Consider the following 22,232-nt stretch of genomic DNA (forward strand, 5'->3'; position numbering starts at 1 on the left):
AGATGATATAGTGGAAACGATCCATTTGGAGGGAGTTGGATATCCACAACAAATATAATTTAGATCTTTGGATAACTGGTCAAGCAAGCTAGGATAAGCTGTACACCCCACAGTATTATTTCCTATCAACTTTTCCTAGGTTGTATGCCACAAGCTTCTAGTCATGTTGACTAGCAGGGTTTATAAGAGTTTTCTCTGTGTGTGTGAAACAAACATGACCAATATGGTGACTTCAATTCTGTAGGAGCCAGGTTTCCACCAGCCACAAGATAAGCCTTCTGCTGAAAACGTAAGAGCGTTGGCATCTGCCAAGAGTGATTTTATTGAAGTGATCTGCCAGCTTCTCGGATCCCTGGTTTCCCCTGCTATTACAAAACTAGATCCACAGCGTGGGATATATAGAGTCTTTGAGAGAGATAAATTGGAGGGAAACTTCAGCTTTGATGTAGTGTTCCAACTGGGGACTGGACAGCATCATTCTTCTAACCCCACTTCTCTTCTTGAGCCTGGGAGCAGCTGTGATATTTCCTTTGAAAGAAGCAGAATGCTCTAACCCTTTGGGTGAAAGTTCCTTTTGAAGTAGCAACTGTGAATTTGGAAGGATGAGTTCTATTATTAAAGGGTGAAGGTGCTGTACCATAATACCTAGCCCTAACAAATGAAGAAAAAGGACGTGGTTAATTTATATATATATATAAAATAAAAATATCCAGAAGTTAATGAGCATTTTATCAGGTTATATATCACCGTCACGTCAATTGCTTACTCAACATACTATGTCTTTCTGTACAAAGCCTTCCTGCCCCCTCTCCAGTATGAATAGTACTCCCTTTCATCCTTCCCTTTCCCCCTCTTCATCCTCCTCAACTGGCTCTCCATCAGTCTGTATCCTGGCCCTCATTATGTTATACTATAATGAATATGTTGCCTGCAGCATTAGACTGATCTTGAAGGTGAAGTGTCTTTATTTCAGATTTGTATCTTGGATGTCTAGCCCAATGCTTGGTACCACCCAATAGGTCTTCAAAAGTACCGAAGTCATAAAATCCAAAAAAACATGGCTAGAACTCAGTTCACATTACAGAAAACCCAATACATGACATGTCAAAATTTGTCTTCCAAAGCAGCGTTCTGTGATGATGAAACATTTGTGTCTGTGTTGTCCATTATGGTAGCCAATAGCACGAATGGTTACTACAGGTAATGTGGCCAGTGCAACCGAGGCCTTGAATTTTTCCTTTTATTAAATAACTTAAACTGCCTTATGTGCTAGTGGCTACTTTATTGGACAGCACAGTCCCAAGGCCACACAGCTCTGTTCAGTAAGGACCAGACATAGATGCATTAGCCAGGAAAGTAAGGCATTCATCTTGTTCTTCCCACCATCATAAAGACTGAGAATAGGGTGAAGTTGTGAGTACATACACACACACACACACATGCACCCCACACACAGGTGCAGTTTCTGTTTATTTAGTGGGATACACTCAGACCAAGGATGTTGATTTCTCTTGGTTTGGGAGCCTGGAGAAAATTTTCTCTTTAGTTGCATTTCTCTCACTCCAGTCCCCAGAAAGGCATATAACAAAATAAGATTGAACTCCATCATTCCTGTTTACAAATCCCAAGTGTCCAAAGCTCTTTAAGGTATCAGCCTGCTGGTAAACTTGAGCCATATTGTGCACTGGTTCCTATTTTATGAAGTTTGGAAATCTGTTTTGAGGCGAATGGTCTTCCTAAAAACAGCTGGTCATCTTTTGAAGAAGGAAGCACAGGCTTCTTATGAAACCCTGACATTTTGTATTTTCTAATGAACCAAAGAGAAATCTGGTGATGAGGGTCTGGAGTCACTCCGTGGTAAGTTTAAGCAAATGCTAATTTCAAATTGGATCCTCATCCAAACGGAAGAATTCATCTTGGTGTATTATTCTGGGATTTCATTCCCTGAACACTATGAAGATCATTTCAGGGAAACAAATCTAACTGCTTAATGTGCTTGCCCCGAAGTAATGAATTGCTCTTGATTGCTGTTAAACATCTTAACACATTTAAAGTTCAATTTCCCTGACAAGCCATTTACTGAGGGCTCTGGCTAACGTAAGCAAGAATGGGAAGTCAGGAGAGGTACTGAGAGTGTCCTGAGGCCAGCACTGCTGTACCTAAGACATAAATGTCTCCAAATTGAAAATGTCACCTCGCTCTGACTGTCAGAGAGACCTTTATGGATGTCTCAAAGTTTATTTTAAAAATGAGTAAGAATCTATTCTTAAGATTAAATGTGAAGTATGGCTCTATCTCCTTCATTTCACTTCATGGATGCTCATTTTGTCTTTTTTTTTTCCTTTCTTTTTTTCCCCTTCAAGTACCTAAATATCACCCATTGGGTCTGGGTTCTAACTATGAGCATAATGTGTGTGTCGGGGAAAGGGGCAGATGGAAGCCCGGTAGGAGGAGGATGACTATGAATGAATTACTTGTGCTGCCCGGGCTGGGGGGGGAACAGTTTTATGAAAAGGTTGGGGTAATTTCTGATATCAACTTGAATGAAACTTGAATGGACCAATTTGAGTGGATCTTGGTGACTTTGCACTTCACTAAACTGGGGACCCAGATACCTATGTTCTTTCCAAAATGACCCCCTTGATATTTTTCCAAACCTGGCAGCAGTGTAATTATTGCATTGGAATCTTCCAGTTCCAAGGTTAAGGGCTTGGAGAAAGCCACTGGCTGCTACAGCAGTAGATACACTTAAAACCCCAGAAGGCTGAGTTTGGAGAAAGCCTGACTGTCGCTTTTCCTCACAGACCTGCAGCTTCACTGTTGCTCTCTTTTGGCTGTGTAGTGAAATGAGTGTTCCTCATTGTTACTTGGGCAGGGGCCCCTCCACGCTCCCTTCCCCCAGGAAGCCCTAGAACTGTGACATGCTTTGTAACTGTTTGTCAGTTGACTGCTCTGCCACCCACTACCCTTCCAGACTCTGAACATGTTAAATTGGAGCCTCAGGGCCCTCACCTGCAGAATGCAAGACTGGAAATTACCCTTCTCCCTGCTCCTTGGGATACTGATGTATTAACCATAGAGCATGAGCGGGAAGTTGGAGAAGTAGGAACTTCCATGTTAATTAGTGGTGTTCATGAAGACCAGAGGTACCCTTGGCCTATCACAGCTACCTTTTCTCTTCTTTGGGTCCAGGCTGCTTCGAATGCTGCATCAAGTGCCTGGGAGGAGTCCCCTACGCCTCCCTGGTGGCCACCATCCTGTGCTTCTCTGGAGTCGCCTTGTTCTGCGGCTGTGGGCATGTGGCTCTCGCAGGCACCGTGGCGATTCTAGAGCAACACTTCTCCACGAACACCAGTGACCACGCCTTGCTGAGTGAAGTGTATGTATCTACTTCCCTTTAAAATGTATTTAAAGTATGACTACCTCATGATGTTTTCTGAAAGACATCTCCTGGTAGAAAACTGATGCTTTTAATTAACGCTCACTATGTGCAGATAGAAAAAAGTCCATGAGAGAAGGTACAAGAAAAGGCTGAGAATGTAGTAGACGTTTGAGCCCCGGGGTGGGGCAAGGATGTACTCAGAGGGCACTCTACACAATAGTGGAGAACTGTGACAAGATGACAGGTTGATGTTGCTAATCACTTTACCAGAGTTAATATTGTTCCCAAGTAACAGGTCCCCTCCAGTTTCTCCCAGGAAATGACCATCCCTGCAATGATAGGAGCCCTGTTGAGGACTTACTCCAATTTTTCTACAGGAGTAGCATCTTAATGTTACCTCTGGCAGAATTGCAAATCCTGGGACTTTCTCTGATGCAGAAGTTCTGGCCATTTAGCCAGTAATCCCTGCCTTCCTACTCTGGAATAATTCTCAGGGGAATTTTGTGCAAGCTCAGTTGCAATATGCTTCTTTCCTTCAAATATCTTCCCCTTCTCCATTCCATCAGCATTTTTTGTTTGTTTTCCTTTTATCCCAAAGTTTCACAAGAAAGAGTCTTGTAATTGTAAAACACTTTCTCCTCCAGAGTGGAAAAGGTATAAATGGATGTTTATGGAATAATAATGAAATCATGTGGGGAATTCTTTTTTTACCTGTTCACAATTAACATCCAAAGAAATGAGTGGAGGTGGAGAGGTTAGGAGGAGGGATTAAGCAGTACAAGGGACTGAGATGCCTTAACAAATGGCTATGCCTCACCACCCCAGACCAGTTAAGTCACAATCTCTGGGGTTGCCACCCAGACACCAGTATTTTCTGAAGTTACCCAGGTGAGTCCATGGGCAACCGATGGCTGAGGACCTGTCATCTGGGTCTCTGTCAACTTTCAAAGATGAACTTGGTTATGAATGTTTTGTAAGTTTTTTTTTTTGCAGGGGTGGTGCTGGGGATTGAACCCAGGACCTTATTCATGTTTAGGAAAGTGCTCTATCACTTAAGCCATGTTCCCAGCCCCAGCTTTCTGTGCTTAAGTTTATTTGACATACCCTTACTTATGTAATAAGAATCTCGATGCAAAAATCTGCCCAAAGTACTCCTTAAAGAGGCCCTGAGGAGTTACTTAGGAGTTTTAGCAGAATAATATCAACTACCAGGCATGGTTGGGGGAAGCATTTTGATTTGGTGAAAAGAACATGTTAACTGCTGAAGTGATGGCTCAAGTCATATGGAGCCTGCCTAGCAAGCACAGAGCCCTGAGTTCAAGCCCCACTATTAGAAAAAAAAAAATTGACCACAGCTCAAATCTTGGTTTTGTCATCCTGTATGCTTAGAAGAATAACCTAACTCCTCAATTCCTGTGTTGTATGCAAATGAGGATTCTAACTATCATGACTCAACATTTGGGTAAGTCTTAAGAAGTTACAAGTGGGTCCTGCCCCTGACCAGAGGAAACTTCTCTCTTGCCTGAGAAGTTGTCTTCTTCACCCACTAGCCCTGGAAGGAAGCTCCAGGCTGATGAGGTGGGCAGAGATGGCTGTCCAGGATGTCCCATGAGCTCACTGAGACTACAGGAGACATCATAGCAATGTCACCTCTGTCTTCTCTCCAGAACTGGAAAACATTTGTACCACACAACAAATTTAACATTTCAAGAGCTCTTCTTTTTGTAGGATACAACTGATGCAGTATGTCATCTATGGAATTGCATCCTTTTTCTTCTTGTATGGCATCATTCTGTTGGCAGAAGGTTTTTACACCACAAGTGCAGTGAAAGAGCTGCATGGTGAGTTTAAAACCACCGCCTGTGGCCGATGCATCAGTGGAATGGTGAGTACAAACGTCTGCTTATAGCTAGAGCTATTCATGGCTCTCTATTTGTTGAAAACCATGAACTGTGTAAGAGAGGCAAGTGGGTACATGCCTCAAGTATTGGTCTTCCCAATGTAGAGGTAGGAATTTGAGAACCTTCAATATGTTATTATAATCAATTAAGATTTGTGACTGGGGCTCACACCTATAATCTTAGCTATTCTGGAAGCAGAGATCAGGAGGTTTATGGTTTGAAGCCAGCCCGGGCAACTAGTTTCTGAGACCCTATCTCAAACACAAAAAATGGCTGGTGGACATGAAGAAGAACGAAATGTTATCATTCGCTGGTAAATGGATGGAATTGGACAACATCATTCTGAGTGAGGTTAGCCTGGCTCAAAAAACCAAAAATCGTATGTTCTCCCTCATATGTGGACATTAGATCAAGGGCAAACACAACAAGGGGATTGGACTATGAGCACATGATAAAAGCGAGAGCACACAAGGGAGGGGTGAGGATAGGTAAGACACCTAAAAAACTAGCTAGCATTTGTTGCCCTTAATGCAGAGAAACTAAAGCAGATACCTTAAAGCAACTGAGGCCAATAAGAAAAGGGGAACAGGTACTAGAGAAAAGGTGAGATCAAAAAGAATTAACCTAGAAGGTAACACCCACGCACAGGAAATCAATGTGAGTCAATTCCCTGTATAGCTATCCTTATCTCAACCAGGAACCCTTGTTCCTTCCTATTATTGCTTATACTCTCTCTACAACAAAATTAGAAATAAGGGCAAAATAGTTTCTGCTGGGTATTGGGGGGGGGAGAGGGAGGGGGCGGAGTGGGTGGTAAGGGAGGGGGTGGGGGCAGTGGGAGAAATGAACCAATCCTTGTATGCACATATGAATAATAAAAGAAAAATGAAAAAAAAAATGGCTGGTGGAGTGGCTCAAGGTGTAGGCCCTGAGTTCAAGCCCTAGTACTGCAAAAGGAAAGAAAATACCCAATACAAAAAAGAACTGGTGGAGTGGCTCAAGTGGTAGAGTGCCTGCCTAGTGAGCATGAGGCCCTGAGTTCAAACCTCAGTACTGCCAAAAAGAAAAAAAAAAGTCACTCGTAGTATTAAACCAAATGTTTTTCTTATCAACATAAGATAATTAGGGTAAGAGGAGTCTTTAAATGTGAAGTTCCCAGTATAGGAGGAGATAACTTCCTATTGATTGTCTGAGTTTCCTTTTGTTTGTCTTTATGAATAGTGGCCAGAAGGATGGTCACCATCCCTCTGTAAGCTTTGACCAGCACACACTGTATGAAGCATCTCACTGAACTTTGCTCATCACCAGAGGTCAAAGATTAAAACGGGTTCTTCCTTGATTACTGAGCTCTCACACTAAGACAGTAGCGAACAACAGCCTGCAGGCCTGATTTGGCCTGCTGTTTTTGTATAGCTCAAGAGCTGAGAAGGTTTTTATTTCTCTAAATACTTAGAAAAGAGCCAAATGAATATTTCATGATATGTGAAAATTACACAAATTTATGTTGTGATGAACATGAAAAGTTTTTCTGGTGGCCAGCTACGTGGATGCCTTTGTGACTGGTCTGTGGCTGCTTTCGTATGACAGTGACCTGCAAAACCAGCCCTGATTTCTTTCTGGCTCTTTATAGTATTCTGGTCTACAAGAAGATAAATGTTAAAAATAGCAAATTAAAAGACAGAGTTAAAAAGTGCTGTAGCATCAAAGGAAACCCAGTGAGAGGCCAAGGAGGGCAGAAGCATGGATGGGTATAGGTTCAGATTTTGGCACACTGCATTTGAGGTTTTTCTAAGCATTAATACTTACATGTTTTTTCTTTTCTTTTCTTTTTTTTTTTTTTTGTGGTGCTGGGGATTAAACCCAGGGCCTTGCACATGCTAGGAAAACGCTCTACCACTGAGCTATATCTCTAACCCTTACATGTTTTGAATTTGAGTTTGGAAAGGCATAGTAACATCACAATATCTCACAGGCAGCTGTGCATGTAGGTGTGACATTTGAAAGACCGATCAGGTATAAAGACAACATTTGGGGAGCCTGAGAGCAGCACTAATGCTGTGGAAGAAATGTTGGGCTTCCCTCCTGTGAGGAAAGTGTTTGCCCTCATGAGTGGGCTCCATGGCTCTCTGGTATGTGGGGTGCTGACTGAGCCCCATTGTCAGGGAGGAGAGGACGTGAGTCTGGCTTTCAGCACTAGGGGAGCCCACTGGTCACAATTCTCCTGATGGCGGCATGCTGATTGGGGTTGAATTCTCTGTGACTTTGACGCTGTAGTCTGAACCTGGGCATGAAGGGAGCGTAGGGACTATGACAGAGAGCACATCAAATTTCTTTTTTTTTTTCATTTTTCTTTTATTATTCATGTGTGCATACAAGGCTTGGTTCATTTCTCCCCCCTGACCCCACCCCCTCCCTTACCACCCACTCCACCCCCTCCCGCTCCCCCCCTCAATACCCAGCAGAAACTATTTTGCCCTTATCTCTAATTTTGTTGTAGAGAGAGTATAAGCAATAATAGGAAGGAACAAGGGGTTTTGCTGGTTGAGATAAGGACAGCTATACAGGGCATTGACTCACATTGATTTCCTGTGCGTGGGTGTTACCTTCTAGGTTAATTCTTTTTGATCTAACCTTTTCTCTAGTTCCTGGTCCCCTTTTCCTATTGGCCTCAGTTGCTTTAAGGTATCTGCTTTAGTTTCTCTGCATTAAGGGCAACAAATGCTAGCTAGTTTTTTAGGTGTCTTACCTATCCTCACCCCTCCCTTGTGTGCTCTCGCTTTTATCATGTGCTCATAGTCCAATCCCCTTGTTGTGTTTGCCCTTGATCTAATGTCCACATATGAGGGAGAACATACGATTTTTGGTCTTTTGAGCCAGGCTAACCTCACTCAGAATGATGTTCTCCAATTCCATCCATTTACCAGCGAATGATAACATTTCGTTCTTCTTCATGGCTGCATAAAATTCCATTGTGTATAGATACCACATTTTCTTAATCCATTTGTCAGTGGTGGGGCATCTTGGCTGTTTCCATAACTTGGCTATTGTGAATAGTGCCGCAATAAACATGGATGTGCAGGTGCCTCTGGAGTAACAGTCTTTTGGGTATATCCCCAAGAGTGGTATTGCTGGATCAAATGGTAGATCGATGTCCAGCTTTTTAAGTAGCCTCCAAATTTTTTTCCAGAGTGGTTGTATTAGTCTACATTCCCACCAACAGTGTAAGAGGGTTCCTTTTTCCCCGCATCCTCGCCAACACCTGTTGTTGGTGGTGTTGCTGATGATGGCTATTCTAACAGGGGTGAGGTGGAATCTTAGTGTGGTTTTAATTTGCATTTCCTTTATTGCTAGAGATGGTGAGCATTTTTTCATGTGTTTTCTGGCCATTTGAATTTCTTCTTTTGAGAAAGTTCTGTTTAGTTCACATGCCCATTTCTTTATTGGTTCATTAGTTTTGGGAGAATTTAGTTTTTTAAGTTCCCTGTATATTCTGGTTATCAGTCCTTTGTCTGATGTATAGCTGGCAAATATTTTCTCCCACTCTGTGGGTGTTCTCTTCAGTTTAGAGACCATTTCTTTTGATGAACAGAAGCTTTTTAGTTTTATGAGGTCCCATTTATCTATGCTATCTCTTAGTTGCTGTGCTGCTGGGGTTTCATTGAGAAAGTTCTTACCTATACCTACTAACTCCAGAGTATTTCCTACTCTTTCCTGTATCAACTTAAGAGTTTGGGGTCTGATATTAAGATCCTTGATCCATTTTGAGTTAATCTTGGTATAGGGTGATATACATGGATCTAGTTTCAGTTTTTTGCAGACTGCTAACCAGTTTTCCCAGCAGTTTTTGTTGAAGAGGCTGCTATTTCTCCATAGTATATTTTTTCAAATTTCTTAACGTAAATGTGATCCTGCCTTGGGCAGACATGTCACTAGCCCCAGAAGGGGCCCTTAGAGCCTGCAGAAACCATGCTGACACAAGCTGTTCCAGCTGCTTCTCCGCCTGGCCCTGGGTTTCTGCTCAGTTTCTGTGTCCTTGGCCAGACAGTCAGCGGTGGCAGGGGGCCCAGGGACAGGGGCTCTGCTGCTTGGTGGAGAATCAGCGAGGGCTTTGTGCCAGGGCAAAGCAGAGGAAATTCTTGGGGAAGAAGAACCAGCATGAGCAGAACAGGGAGGCCTGGAAAAGTGGGGTCCAGTCAGGTGACCAGGCTGGAAGGGAAGGATGTGGCAAAGGAGGAAAATAGCACCACTTGAGAGGAACAGGGACAGATCAGAAAGGCCTTGCCTACCAGGCTGGGTATGAAATTGATAGACAAAGATAAGTAGGGTAGTGATGTGACCATGTAAGGCCTCTAGTCTCTTAAGTGGCATGGAGGGTGGATTGAGAGAGAGAGAGGTTTGCAAGGGGCCATCGAAAGGCTCAGATGAGCAACTGTGTACATGTGAACTAGGCCCTGACAGTGGGCTGGAGAGGGGCTCTGGGTTTGGTCAGCAGGAGTAAGGATGAGAGGAGGGAATGAGTGCCAAGTCTGGCTTGGTACCATGCTGAGGAGGGTGGATTCAGTGTGACCCATCAGGGCTTGATGTGGCCATGGAGAGCCAGGTGGATTGGCCAGGTTGGATTAGCCAGCATGGTACATAGAGGCTTGGAGCTGGGGTTTCTGAGAACATTCTGAAGTTCTCTGAAGTAAGGGTGGTGGCAGTGAACAAATTCACGGAAAAGGTTTGTGCAGGGGGAGTCCTGGAGCAGGACACCATCTGCTGGGAAAGTCAAGAAGGATTCCTAGTTGGGAAACTGAGGAAGAATAGCCAGAGAGAGGGAATTAACGTCTTGGAGTTCAAGAAGGAAGTAGCCAAGGAGATGTCTCCAAAGGCTTCAGATCATTTGATGTAGCCTCAGATCCTACCTGTGTGTCATTACTCCCTGTTTCCAGGCTCACAGGCCATCAGAGCCCACACCCTAGAGGCTGTGGCGACTGGCACCTGGAGCTGGGTCTCTTCCCCAGGATATCTGAACATGGCTGGCAGCCACTTCACACTGATTTACATACAGGTTGCTGTGCCCAGCCCCCTGCTGGTTCTGCTCAGACTCCAGCCTCAGACCCTGTGTCCGCCATTTGAGTTGTGTGAGGTGGGAGATGATGACGCCCTTCTGTTCGCGAACACCTTGTTCTCCTAGGTCTTTTAGGGGAGACTGGTGCCCAGAGCCCACTAAGGAAGCAGCTTTGAATGCTGGAGCCCCTGTGACAGGACCAGCCTCCCTGACTCAGGGGGCTCTTTCCATGGGGCACTGGCCTTCCAGGAGAAGGGAAGCCTCCCCAAAGCCGCCGCCACCACCACCACCACCTCATGTCCTTATGGTGTTATTAGAGTGTAGGGTTTTCCTTTGAGGGGAAAAGAAAATGAAACCCTCCTCTGGAGAAGCCTTAGTGGAGAAAGGGGAGGTGAAACTACTCAAATGTGCTGCTTTGAATAGTTTTAAAAATGCAAACACTTCAAAAAAAACCCATAAATGTCCTTGAAAGCAAAGGACAAAGTGCCTTGTTTCTGCAGTTTCCCAGGGTGACCAATAGGAAGCAGTCATTTGAGCCTCACCCCGGCGTGGCCTCCCTCTGGTCAGGTATCTCCAGCAGTATAAAAAGTTAGGCAGAATCCTCAGGCCTTCACCATTAGCTTAAAAAATAACAAAGTAGGAGATCTTCAGGTCTGCCCACACGGCCTGTGGGTGCATGCTCTGAGAACAGAAACGTCATAACTTGCTTGAGGCAGCCTTCAAAGCTCTCTGAAAAGTGGTAGTGAAGGCGAGGATTATATTCTTACTGGAATTGTGATAAGCCACTGCTTTGCTTGCAAAGCTGTTGTGAATGTTAGAGATGAAAGAAAACCAAAGGAAAAGCAGAAACAGCAGATTCACTGTGCACTCAGCTTGTGTTCATGACCATTCGAAACTGCCGATAAGGGTTTAAGCATCTAATGCTTTTAGTAATTTCACAGGGTTAGGAGACTAACAAAGTTCCTTTTGAGAGAAGGCTTCCTGTAGCAGGTGCTATTTTTCCAGACACACGTATATTGTAAAACAAAGGTAAGTTCCGAGAAATTAATGTTTCATTGTAATTCTGTGGCCTGTGCGACCATTCTGAACCTGTCTAATGTTGGGTAGGACGCTCAGAGTTTTGGGAACAGATGTATAGTAAGAGCATCTTGTGCCAGGCGTGGTGGTACACATCTGTAATCCCAGTTATTCAGGAGAAAAAGATCAGGAAGATAGAGGTTAGAGACCAGTCTGGGCAAAAAAAAACTTGAGATCACATCTTGACCAACAAACTGGGTATCATGGTGTACTCTTCTGATCCCAGCTCTGTGGGAGGCTGTAGATAAAACGATTTCATTTTGAGGCTGGCCCCTTGCAAAAATGCAAGATTCTATCTGAAAAATAACTAAAAAAGGCTGGTGAAGTGGCTCAAGTAGTTGACTGCCTGCCTAGCAAGTGTGGGGCCCTGAGATCAAACCCCAGTTCTACCAAAAAAAAAAAAAAAAAAAAAAAACCTTGTTGGGAATGCAAATTAGTTCAGCCACTACTGGTGGAACCACTAGTATGAAGATTCCTCAAAAAACTAAAAATAGAACTACTATATGATTAGATACAGTGTCTGGGCGTATACCCAAATGAATGTAAGTCAGCATGTAAAGACCTGCACACCCATGTTTGCTGTAGCACTGTTCACAATAGCCAAGCTAAGATATGGAATCAGTCTAGGTGCCAATGAATGGATAAAAGGGTAAAGAAAAAGAAAATGTGGTATATATACACAAAGGAGTATTATGTAGCCATAAAAAGAATGAAATTGTCATTTTCAGGAAAATGGAACTGGGGATCATCATTCAGACAGATTATCATGCTTTCTTTCATGGGTGGAACCTAGAATTAAAAAAAAAACCATGAAAGTGGAAAAGGGACTATTTGGGAAGAGGGAGCGAATGGGGGGGGATGACAAAACAGACACATTCTATGTGCTTTGTTCTTCTTTGTGCTACTTTACTGAATGAACATTTTTTTATCAAAAAAAAAAAAAAGAAAAAAAGAAAGAGTACTTTGTGGGAGGCCCTGTCACTAGTTTACTCTGTGACCTTGGACATATAAGGTCACTTTTGGGGTCTCATGTCCTTGATGGTTAAAAGAGGAGCCTCAAAAAGTCCCTGAGGTGTCTTGGGATGCCGCTATCCTAGATCCTTTGTGAGGAACATGGCCAGATCTGGCTTCCTCTGCTCCCCCATGCTGCACTGGCATTTCCTTCTCATTGCCATAGCTGGGTGAGGCCCCCCCAGGGTGCATCCTGCATCCATAGCTTTGGTACTGGGCTCAGAAATGCACAGTCCTTCCTCTGTCTGGGACGTGCACCTGCTTGTTTCAATGATTTTTTTCCCCCTCCTCCCGTTTTCTGCCTAGTTTGTTTTCCTCACCTACGTGCTGGGAGTGGCCTGGCTAGGCGTGTTTGGTTTCTCAGCGGTGCCTGTGTTTATGTTCTATAACATATGGTCAACTTGCGAAGTCATCAAGTCACCGCAGACCAACGGGACCACGGGTGTGGAGCAGATCTGTGTGGATGTCCGACAATATGGTACATCTTTTAATCCTGTTCCCATTAATTCTTTATCCTCTTGTGCATATGTCTGGAACTCAGTTATCACACGGGCAGGCATCTTTTAAATAATCGTAACTTTTTTCACTACATTCTTCTTTTGAATAGCTTACATTCTTTCCCTCAATATGCTCAGTTTTCTGGATGGAAGCATCCTTGAGCTTCTTCCTTGCTAGAGGGTATCATTCAAGATTCTGTTGTATTTTCAAGTTCAATGTGTAGTAAAAGAAGCTTTTTAAAAATTTATTAGATTATTGTACTGGGGATATATCATGACATTTACCAAAGTTCTTACAATATATCATAGTCGAATTCACCCCCTGCATCATTCTCCTTTATCCCCCCTCCCTCCGTTCCTGGAATAGCTTCAACAGGTCTCATTTTTCCATTTTCATACATGAGTGCATAATATTCCACCATATTCACCCTCCCACACCCTTTCCTTATGTCCTCCCCCCTCCCACTGGTTCCAGCCCCCAAGACAGGACCTGTTTTGCTTTCCTGTTATTTTTGAAAACAAGACATTTTTGTTTAAGACAGTTATACAGGGTGTTTCATTGTGATATTTCCATGTGTATAAAGAAGCTTTTTATAATGCAAAGGTACTTTCTAGTGCAGGACAATCAAACAAGACTTTTGGAGATCCACTATAAAAAATTTATTTCTATATTCTTTAATTTCAGTTTTATAACTGACTTCACCTACAATATTGATATCATACAATCCAGTTAATCTGCACATGCAACTCTTTAAATCAAGTCTTTCAAAATGACCAGTTGCATAAACTTCATCTGTACTGAAAAACTAAACATAAAATTCGGACATACTTCAAAGTCATCAGGCAAACTGCCTTCAGCTGTTAGAAACTGGTTCAAATACCCTTTCTAATGAATAGGATCTTCACAACGGGGAACTAAGGTTGGTTCCTTGTGACAAGCTACAGAGTGGGCCATTGGCTCCTCCTGTCAGTTCATTTGGAACTTGACTTCTCTGCTATGGGAGAGAAGCAGCATCCTAAGGAGGAGTCTTAATTACTGCTTTTGACTGGGATAGTGGGAAATCCACTCTTGGTACAAGTAGCTAGGAAGGAAGAAAGCTTTTCGTTAGAATCCAAGAGGAGATAATTGTTCTTGCAGAGCTTTTCTGGAGAGAAATGACTATTTTACTTTTGCTTCTTGGTTTTCTCATGTGGCTTATTCTCAGTGTCTCATCTTAAAATGTAGACTGAAACTCACCTAAAACTACCCACCAAACGTAACCTCTTCTCAAAAAGACCCAGGCCTAACAACACTGTTCCCTAGAATGGATTTAAAAACAAAGCCTCGAGTTGGTTTTGAAAGTATTCATAAAGGAATATTTAAATGTCTTAGCATTTCTCTTCTCCTTAAAAAAAATTTTCACCACAAATTTTTCATAACTTTCTGTATTTACCTAACCAGTTGTTCATGAAATCACTGCTTTCAGTGACAATTTCCCATTCTTCCAAGGCAGAAATATTTACTTTTGGCCCATGTCAGGGATGGGGATGGAGGGAATAAGGACTTTGTTTTTCCTTTAATATTCCTTCCTTACTTCCTGGGAGAAGTGTAAATGGAGCTTAATATATAATCATACACTTACGCATCAAGGGGGAAAAAAGCATCCCAATGGACAGTTGTCACTGAAGGGGAGGGACTTGGAGTTACAATGAGAAAGACACCACAAACAGTACATGTCCCAGCCTCTGGGGCAAAAGACACTGGTGTTTTTCCTCCCACCCCCACCCCCCACCCATTTTGATCTTCAATCCAAAAATAGTCCCAACACAAACATATAAACTATAAATCCAAAGTGTCTTATTGAATTCAAATACCATACTCTATCAAGTTGCCACAAAAACTTCTGAGTGTGTCCTCTAGGTTTCAGAATGTAGTTCATGGCTGAGCACTAACAAAGAATAGTCTGAGGCTAGGCCACAGACTAGACCTTCAGGTGGCAGTTTACCTGCTCTCTACATGATACAATGCTTTGTGAGGGGCCATCTTACAGGTGTTTAGCAATAGCTGATAAATTCATTATAGGGAAAACCTAGCTTTGAAAATCTGACTTTTACAAATATCAGCTCCTTTGAACAAAGTCAAGATGTTTAAATTGCTCGTGGATGAGTAGACTTTGTTCTTACTCTATTGTCCAGATGAGACTTACTCTTTATTCCCAAATGCCTGCTCTGCAGACAGCAGATACTTCAATCATTGATGAGGAACATAGCCTACAATTATATTGTAACTGCCTTCCAAAGTGTGAGGTCTGTTAAGAACATGAGGTGGGGAGGGGATGTACCTGAGTGGTAGTACACGGAGAGCCTGGGTTCGAGCCCCAGCACAACAAAACAAACAAACAAAAAAAACCCAAAGCAAACCATGAGGTACTGTAGTTTGCTTCATATTCTTCTGGATTTTACTTTGCAGGTATTATTCCTTGGAATGCTTTCCCAGGAAAAATATGTGGCTCGGCCCTAGAGAACATCTGCAACACAAATGAGGTAAACCTGTCACATCCTATACAGGATGGCCCCATACCATAGGCTGAGAAAAGGTTCTCCTAGCTGGAAAGAACAAGAAAGATGGTCCAAATGCTATTAAGAAAAGCCCTTTTATGTAGACCCTTCATTAAACTCTATGTAACCGTTGCTATTCAATCATTTTCTACCTACAAAAATGGTCATTTTATATGGTTCAGCCGATTTAGTGAGGATCCTTAGGAACCAGTGAGCTTTTCCTCAGGACAATAGTTTAGGGGAGACCCTAAATCTACTAATCTGAGAATCAGTTCTTCTTTTTCCCTTCACAAAGTTTTTCAAAGTAGTACACTTATCACAGAAAAATGTAAAATTGGGACTGGAGGTGGAACTCAAGTGGTAGAGCGCTTTCCTAGCAAGTATAAGGTCCTGAGTTCAACCCTCAGTACTCCCTCTCCCTCAAAGTCACAGTCAATCATTTAATCATTTATATTTCCATAACAACTTGATGTTATTTCTCTAATGCTTCAGTTTAAACTGTCTCAACCCCAGAATATTCTTTAGGCTTACAACTGTTTATAAAACAAATTCTTTTTTTTTTTTTTCTTTAAAAATTTTATTAGCATATTTTTGTTGTGCCGGGGGTACATTGTGATATTTTCAAAAGTGCTTATAATATGTCTTAGTAAAATTCCATCATTCTCCTTTAGCTCCCTGCCTCCCAAAACAAAATTCTTAAATGCACTGCTGGGAGCTTGCATATCTCAGAAAATATTGATGTGTTTTTGGAAAGCACTGAGTTACAGAAAATCAGCCTCTACCTTATCTGGCTTGTCAGTTTGTAGATCTATAATATGGATTGGCTCCAAGCACAGCCTCTTAATCTCAGCTATACACTGCAGTCATCAAGGGAGGGTTATAATATACATAACGATGGCTGATGGCTGAGGCCCAGTTCCCAAGTGCTTAGATTCCATTGGTCTGGCTGGAGCCTGGGCATCAGAAAGTTTTTAAAGCTCCCCAGGTGACTCCAATGTGCAACAAGTGCTCTAAGGGAATGCAGATCTGCACCCAACTTTGCAGAGAATAGCCGCAAGGGAGGATGATGCAGTACCCCAGAATGCAGGTAGGCCATTTCATTCCACATAAAATGCTCATGATGGTGCCCTGTTCTTTCCTAGTTCTACATGTCCTATCACCTGTTCATTGTGGCCTGTGCTGGAGCTGGTGCCACCGTCATTGCCCTGGTGAGTAACTGCCTCGGGACCATCCTAGTCTAGCTCCCCTACCCCCAGCCTCCAAATGACAGATTTCCCTTTCAGCCTTTATCAACCTACTGAAACAAATAATCCATGTACTCATCGTGTGTAAACTTATACTACATGTCGAGTTTGCAGGACGCACTAGAGGCTGCCTTAGCACCGATTATAGGTGATGTAATTTGAACTCTGTGGAAAGAAGAGAGGATACCACACCTGGAATTACATTTAGCACTTAGTTTCATGATTTCATTCATGGATAGATGCTCACAAGAGACTGCCCATTTTTTTGGCAAAGAAATCTTAACTCCAAATAGAAATATGCGTATTTTGAAATATGCATGTATACATATATAATTGATCTCCTTAAGCATAATAGTTATGTTCTATAGTCACTTCAAATGCTGAAATTGTGTATATGAAAATATAGGCTAGGGTTCCCGTAAGCCTCTGGTCACATAATTTTCACCAACCTGTTAGTATATAACATTTTGTGTGTGTGTTCAGTGTAAAGACACCTTATTTAATAGATATTATTGATTCACTACTGTTGAATTCATGGCCAACATCACTGTCACTCATGCCTGAGTGATGTTTCTCTAACACATTATCTCTGTAAGGCATATCACAGCTTTCTTACAAATCATCTTAGCAAAACCAACAAAAATCACAAAAACATGCAAAAATGGCACTAAATATATAGCTCCAGAAGGACATTTGTTTACAGTGTGAGAGCTGTAAAAAGCATGGCTTCATTGAACCTCAGCTGGGAAGGTGGGCCTTAGGTGACTATCTTTCACTGCTCTGTGTGTGTTCTAATGTCTGAGAAAGTGCCTCAAGTATCAATTCAGTGATTACAAATAAATTTTAGCAAGTAGGCAAATTTGGAATCCAGACATGAGAATCAACAGTAGAAACACTCAGATTTGTGTGTGTGTGTAATTTGGGGATGCTTCATTTGTGATTTGAAGAGAGCCAACTAAGACTGATAGAGCGATGGGGAGATCTCAGCTGCTTGAAAATGAGTTATTCCCAGTCTTCCTAACGTTAAGTCATTCCTTCCCATGACAGTATATGAAAAACCCACCCCTGAAATCATGGTGGTGACCTGTTTGCTTGGCTGAGCAACAGGCAGGAAGAGGACTAATTGTTGCTGAGTAGGCAGCTGCTGACCCAGCTCTCCAGCTTGTTATTCTTGAAACACATCCAAGCCTTTTTAATTAAGTGTACCAAGGGCAGAGCCAAGAACTTACATCATATATGTGTGATCAGAAAGTTTGTGTGCTAGATGTGCAAATCATCTATTGTGACTGGAAGTGGGGAAAAAGAAACCCCATAGACGATGTAGGAGCTGGCACCCATCCCTGCCCCAGCTTAGAAGTGTCGTGACATCAGCCCTCACTGCCTGAATCTTACTGTCCTGTTTTGTTCTCTTCCACCAGCTGATCTACATGATGGCTACTACATATAACTATGCGGTTTTGAAGTTTAAGAGTCGGGAAGATTGCTGCACTAAGTTCTAAATTGTATAAGGCCAATAAGGAGCTCTAGAGAGCTCTGCTCTGTAGCGTGAATATCACTGACACTCCAGACTAAAGCAGAGTCTAGGTTTCTGCAGTTTTGTTACAGTAATTTGTAAATAGCTTCAGTTAACTCCTTTTGCATGGTAGAATAATATGACTTACTGTATATGAATTACAAAATAATGACAAAATAATGAGATCTGGCTAGTTCCACATTTTGAAAAGGATTCAGTTATTTACTGACATTGGTGAGCATCCTTTGAAAAATAATTTTCTTGAACTTTGAGCAGTATCTCTAAATGAAGTATTAATGCTTTGGCATATCTGCATTTTCCGTTATTTTGGCTTGCTTGATAACCAATTTTAATGATGAAAATGAAAACAAGTGCTGAAGATAAAATGAAGAGAACTGTTTTAATGTGGATTTCGTTTTGTCACTCTTTCTAGAAAATATTTTGCAAATATACTTTCAGTTTGATTTTAAACAATTTTTATGATCACATGGTTCACTACTCTGTGAATGCTCCCTCAAATAAACCAAATGAAAATTTGGAGAAAAAGAAGGGTGTAACCCCCTTGTTTTCTGTGGAAAAAGATTATATATATCTATATTTGCATAACACAATCATTCCTTTAGAGCCCACAAAAATTGGTAACTTTGAATTCTTTTGGTGAGTAGTAACTGTTTCATCATTGCTAGTTCTGAAACTGCACGTGAGATTTTAATGGCAAGAGAAATTGGGCCCAGATCTGAAGGTCTCAAATACGTTGAGAAGGAAGTATGAATATAAAAAAATTGAGATATAGACTTATTTTGCAGGAAATGAGGAAAATAAACAGGAGAGAAGTGTGTGCCATATCAACTGTAAAGAATGAGGATTTTTACATTGTGTGAACTGAAATAATGGCAGTTATAAAATGAAAAAATGTAGTTTTACTACTAAAAACTTGTTATCACAGAGACTGCATGATTTGCTTAGTTCTTAATTTTGGTTTTGACATTCAATTTTTCCATGTTAAATATGTAGTTTTAAAATTATTTACTCAAAATAAACATTGTTCACACTTCTAGGCCTTTGGGCAAATTGATTTTTACCCACAGGTGGAATAGGCCTTTTCATCACACTTACTTAAGCACAACGTGTTTCTGAATTTCTGCATCAGTCTTTAAATTACCCTCAATATGGTAAAAAGCATGATCTTATATTTCATTTTTGCTTTTTCTTAACAACTTTGGCCATTTTTTCCCAAGTTCACTATATTTGTGTACTAACTTTTCTTCAGCCTTTTAATATGAAGCAAACTAGTAGAGCATGCTCTGTGTCTGCCAGCTCTGCTAGCCGAATGGGTGTTAATAGCAAATAACCCTCGCCCCTTTCACAGTTGAGTCCGTCTAATCTGACTAGCAGCTCGCTTTACCTTCTCACATGCTCACTAGCCATCATGCTCACCCTTCTTTTCCAGATCCACTTCCTCATGATACTGTCTTCTAACTGGGCTTACTTAAAGGATGCGAGCAAAATGCAGGCTTACCAGGATATCAAAGCAAAGGAAGAACAGGAGCTTCAAGATATCCAGTCTCGGTCGAAAGAACAACTCAATTCTTACACATAAATGTTTGCCAGAGTGTTTCAGCCGGCGAATTTACAGCTCTGACAAATCATCAGACAGCTGCTCTGCAGTACAGATGTGTATCCCACCAAACTAATGTAGACGTACCAACATTTCACTGTCTGTCTCAAGCTGCTGGGATGTATCTCTAGGAAAACCTTCCAGTGGGTAAATCTTTTTCTTTAGAACAGATATTGGAGGTTTCATGATAGCCATTTTAAAAGGCAACACTCACTTTGACAAAATGCTGGTTTTCATCCTTTTGAAATTTGTGGCATGTGCACACTTATTGTAAGAGCAATTCCACCAAGACAAGCAATGGGAATATGTCATATTCCTTGATCGGGACCCATGTCATGTCAGCATCAAAAGATGTGGCCATAAATTTACATATGCCATCTGTCCTCAGATGTTATCTATATAAGAAATTAAGTGGAATTGGATGTGAAGTTCCATTTTTGACAGCTGACCTTTATTAAACTTTGGCTCAAAGATAACGTGATTCTTACAAATAACTTTTTTTTTTAAATTAGTACTTCCCAAGTCCAGGTCCATTAATTTCCTGAGCCAATAAGAAATGTATTTTTCAATAATGCTAAAATGAGCTACAATTCTGCTAAACCTACCACTGGATTCTGAGTTGTTAAGCTTTGCAGAATCCGTTTTATAGCAGGTTTCATTTTAAAGAAATGATAATGACCCAATTATCATTCTTATTGGGAAATAAATGTCAGCTCTGCCTTAATGAATATTTGCTTTAAATTTCTAAGAATTTATATTGTAACAAGAGACCCTAAAATCCTTCGCAGAATTTTGTTTCATAAAGTTTTCTTAATTAAGAAGTGTTACCTTATTAAAATGACCACCATTCTAACCATTTTTAAGTGGTCTAGATAGTGAGTTTACAGTTTCATACCAACTAAAACCTAACTGCAAACTGACCACAAACCTCTAACCTCCTTTTAGACTTGAATAATAATAATAATAATAATAATAATAATAATTTAAATTAGGGTTGGTATTTATTTTATTTTTTTCTTAATTTCCTGGAGTAATAATGTTTGATGTTCAGCAAGAGAACTGCTTGAGTTTAAGCCATTTGCAAAAGAAATTTGCCTTCCGATTCATTGTGTTCCAGAACATTAAGTGACTGTAGGGTACTGGGTATTAGTGATGGTAAGCTTTGTGTTGTTCTTTCTGAAATGATCCATATAACTGTGGGGTGCATCAGTGCTTTTCAAAGGGGCTGCATACTATAGGGTTAACTATGTATATTCATGTTAAGAGTTAACTTGTGGTTTGGCTGTTTCCTGGATTTAAAAACATATACATGTGCAGAAATGTATTCAAATGAAAGGAAGCATACCCTTATCAAGATGCTATTAAAATTGAACATCAAGTATAATAATTCACTTGGATTTTTTTTTTTGTTAATGCCTAAAAATGCCTATTTGGATTTATTTTTAATTGGGAGAAGCTCTCTTCTGTGTAGAACTGTTGTTCCAAAGTAGCTTAGTGTTTTGTTTTCCTGTTGCATGACAGACTTAATATTTTTCCAGCAGTGGAGGTGCTGTTAAGAGTCCAGTGTTCTAGAAGAGGCAGTGTCTAAAGCCTAATTTTACTTTTCTAATTCTGGTAGCTATTACCAAGAATTTTTGAAAGTTTTGTTGAAGTAGTCTAATATTTTTTATGTAAAGAGCATTAAATTTTGCTATGTATAAATTTTTGTAACCTAACAGTGAATCAATATTTTCTATCAGTGCCAAGGGCTTCCTGTAGTTTATTCAAGTGTTACAATAAATATTTGTAGATAATAGTCAATACTTGTGTATGCTTATTTTAAAGATCTATTTAGGTGGAAATAGTTGTGGATGTACTAAGAGTAATGAAATAAAATTATAGCTTCACTTGCTTGCCTTTTTACCATACATAAATTCTATCTTTCTCTTGTTCTCAGTATGGTGTCATTTTTTAAATAAGATGTATAATCGAGATTTCACATTTGTATAGAAATCTAGTCCATGAGAGAGTGCTACATATTTTATTTCTCACCAGAATCTCTATTTTCAATGAGAGCAATTTGAGAAAATATTGTAACCCACTGGGCTGTATTTCGCATAACATACAGATCTGTGAAAAGTACAGGATTTTTCTCACTAGTATCTCCAATAAATAAAAGCCACCTACCTACAGGATTAACACAAGGCTTAATCTTGGGCAAACTACAAATCATGGGGAGCCTTAATAAGGGTTCATGTACTGTTGGCTAATTTTCAAACCTAAAGTATAAATGTCTCTGTAGGATGACTTATTCAGGAATATAACAAAATCTAGTTTTAACAGTTATTCTCTGAAGCAAGGGAGCTAAATCTGTTGCTTAAAATTTCATTTTATAATTTTTAAAAGCTATGTCTCTTACAGT

At 40.9% G+C, this 22,232-nt stretch overlaps 1 protein-coding gene and 1 non-coding gene across 6 annotated transcripts in view; both read left to right on the forward strand.

The window, feature by feature from the left end:
- The window catches only part of Gpm6b (glycoprotein M6B), a 150,761-nt gene extending 128,995 nt beyond the window's left edge, over positions 1-21,766 (forward strand). For 3 of the 5 annotated variants that reach the window (XM_020159942.2, XM_020159910.2, XM_020159934.2), the window contains 6 exons: positions 3,193-3,379; positions 5,111-5,267; positions 12,728-12,899; positions 15,368-15,441; positions 16,599-16,664; positions 19,664-21,766. In XM_020159942.2, the coding sequence (XP_020015531.1) occupies positions 3,193-3,379; positions 5,111-5,267; positions 12,728-12,899; positions 15,368-15,441; positions 16,599-16,664; positions 19,664-19,813 (806 nt within the window). In that variant the 3' untranslated portion in view covers positions 19,814-21,766. Of the gene's footprint in view, positions 1-3,192; positions 3,380-5,110; positions 5,268-12,727; positions 12,900-15,367; positions 15,442-16,598; positions 16,665-18,118 lie in introns of all 5 variants that reach the window. The other 2 variants (XM_020159918.2, XM_020159948.2) reach the window with 1 other exon arrangement.
- On the forward strand, positions 6,270-6,342 carry Trnat-agu (transfer RNA threonine (anticodon AGU)). Its single transcript has one exon. It is a non-coding gene; the product is annotated as a tRNA-Thr (tRNA).
- Positions 21,767-22,232: the final 466 nt, after the last annotated feature.

The sequence above is a fragment of the Castor canadensis genome, chromosome X (assembly GCF_047511655.1).
Source record: "Castor canadensis chromosome X, mCasCan1.hap1v2, whole genome shotgun sequence".
Classification (NCBI taxonomy): Eukaryota; Metazoa; Chordata; class Mammalia; order Rodentia; family Castoridae; genus Castor; species Castor canadensis.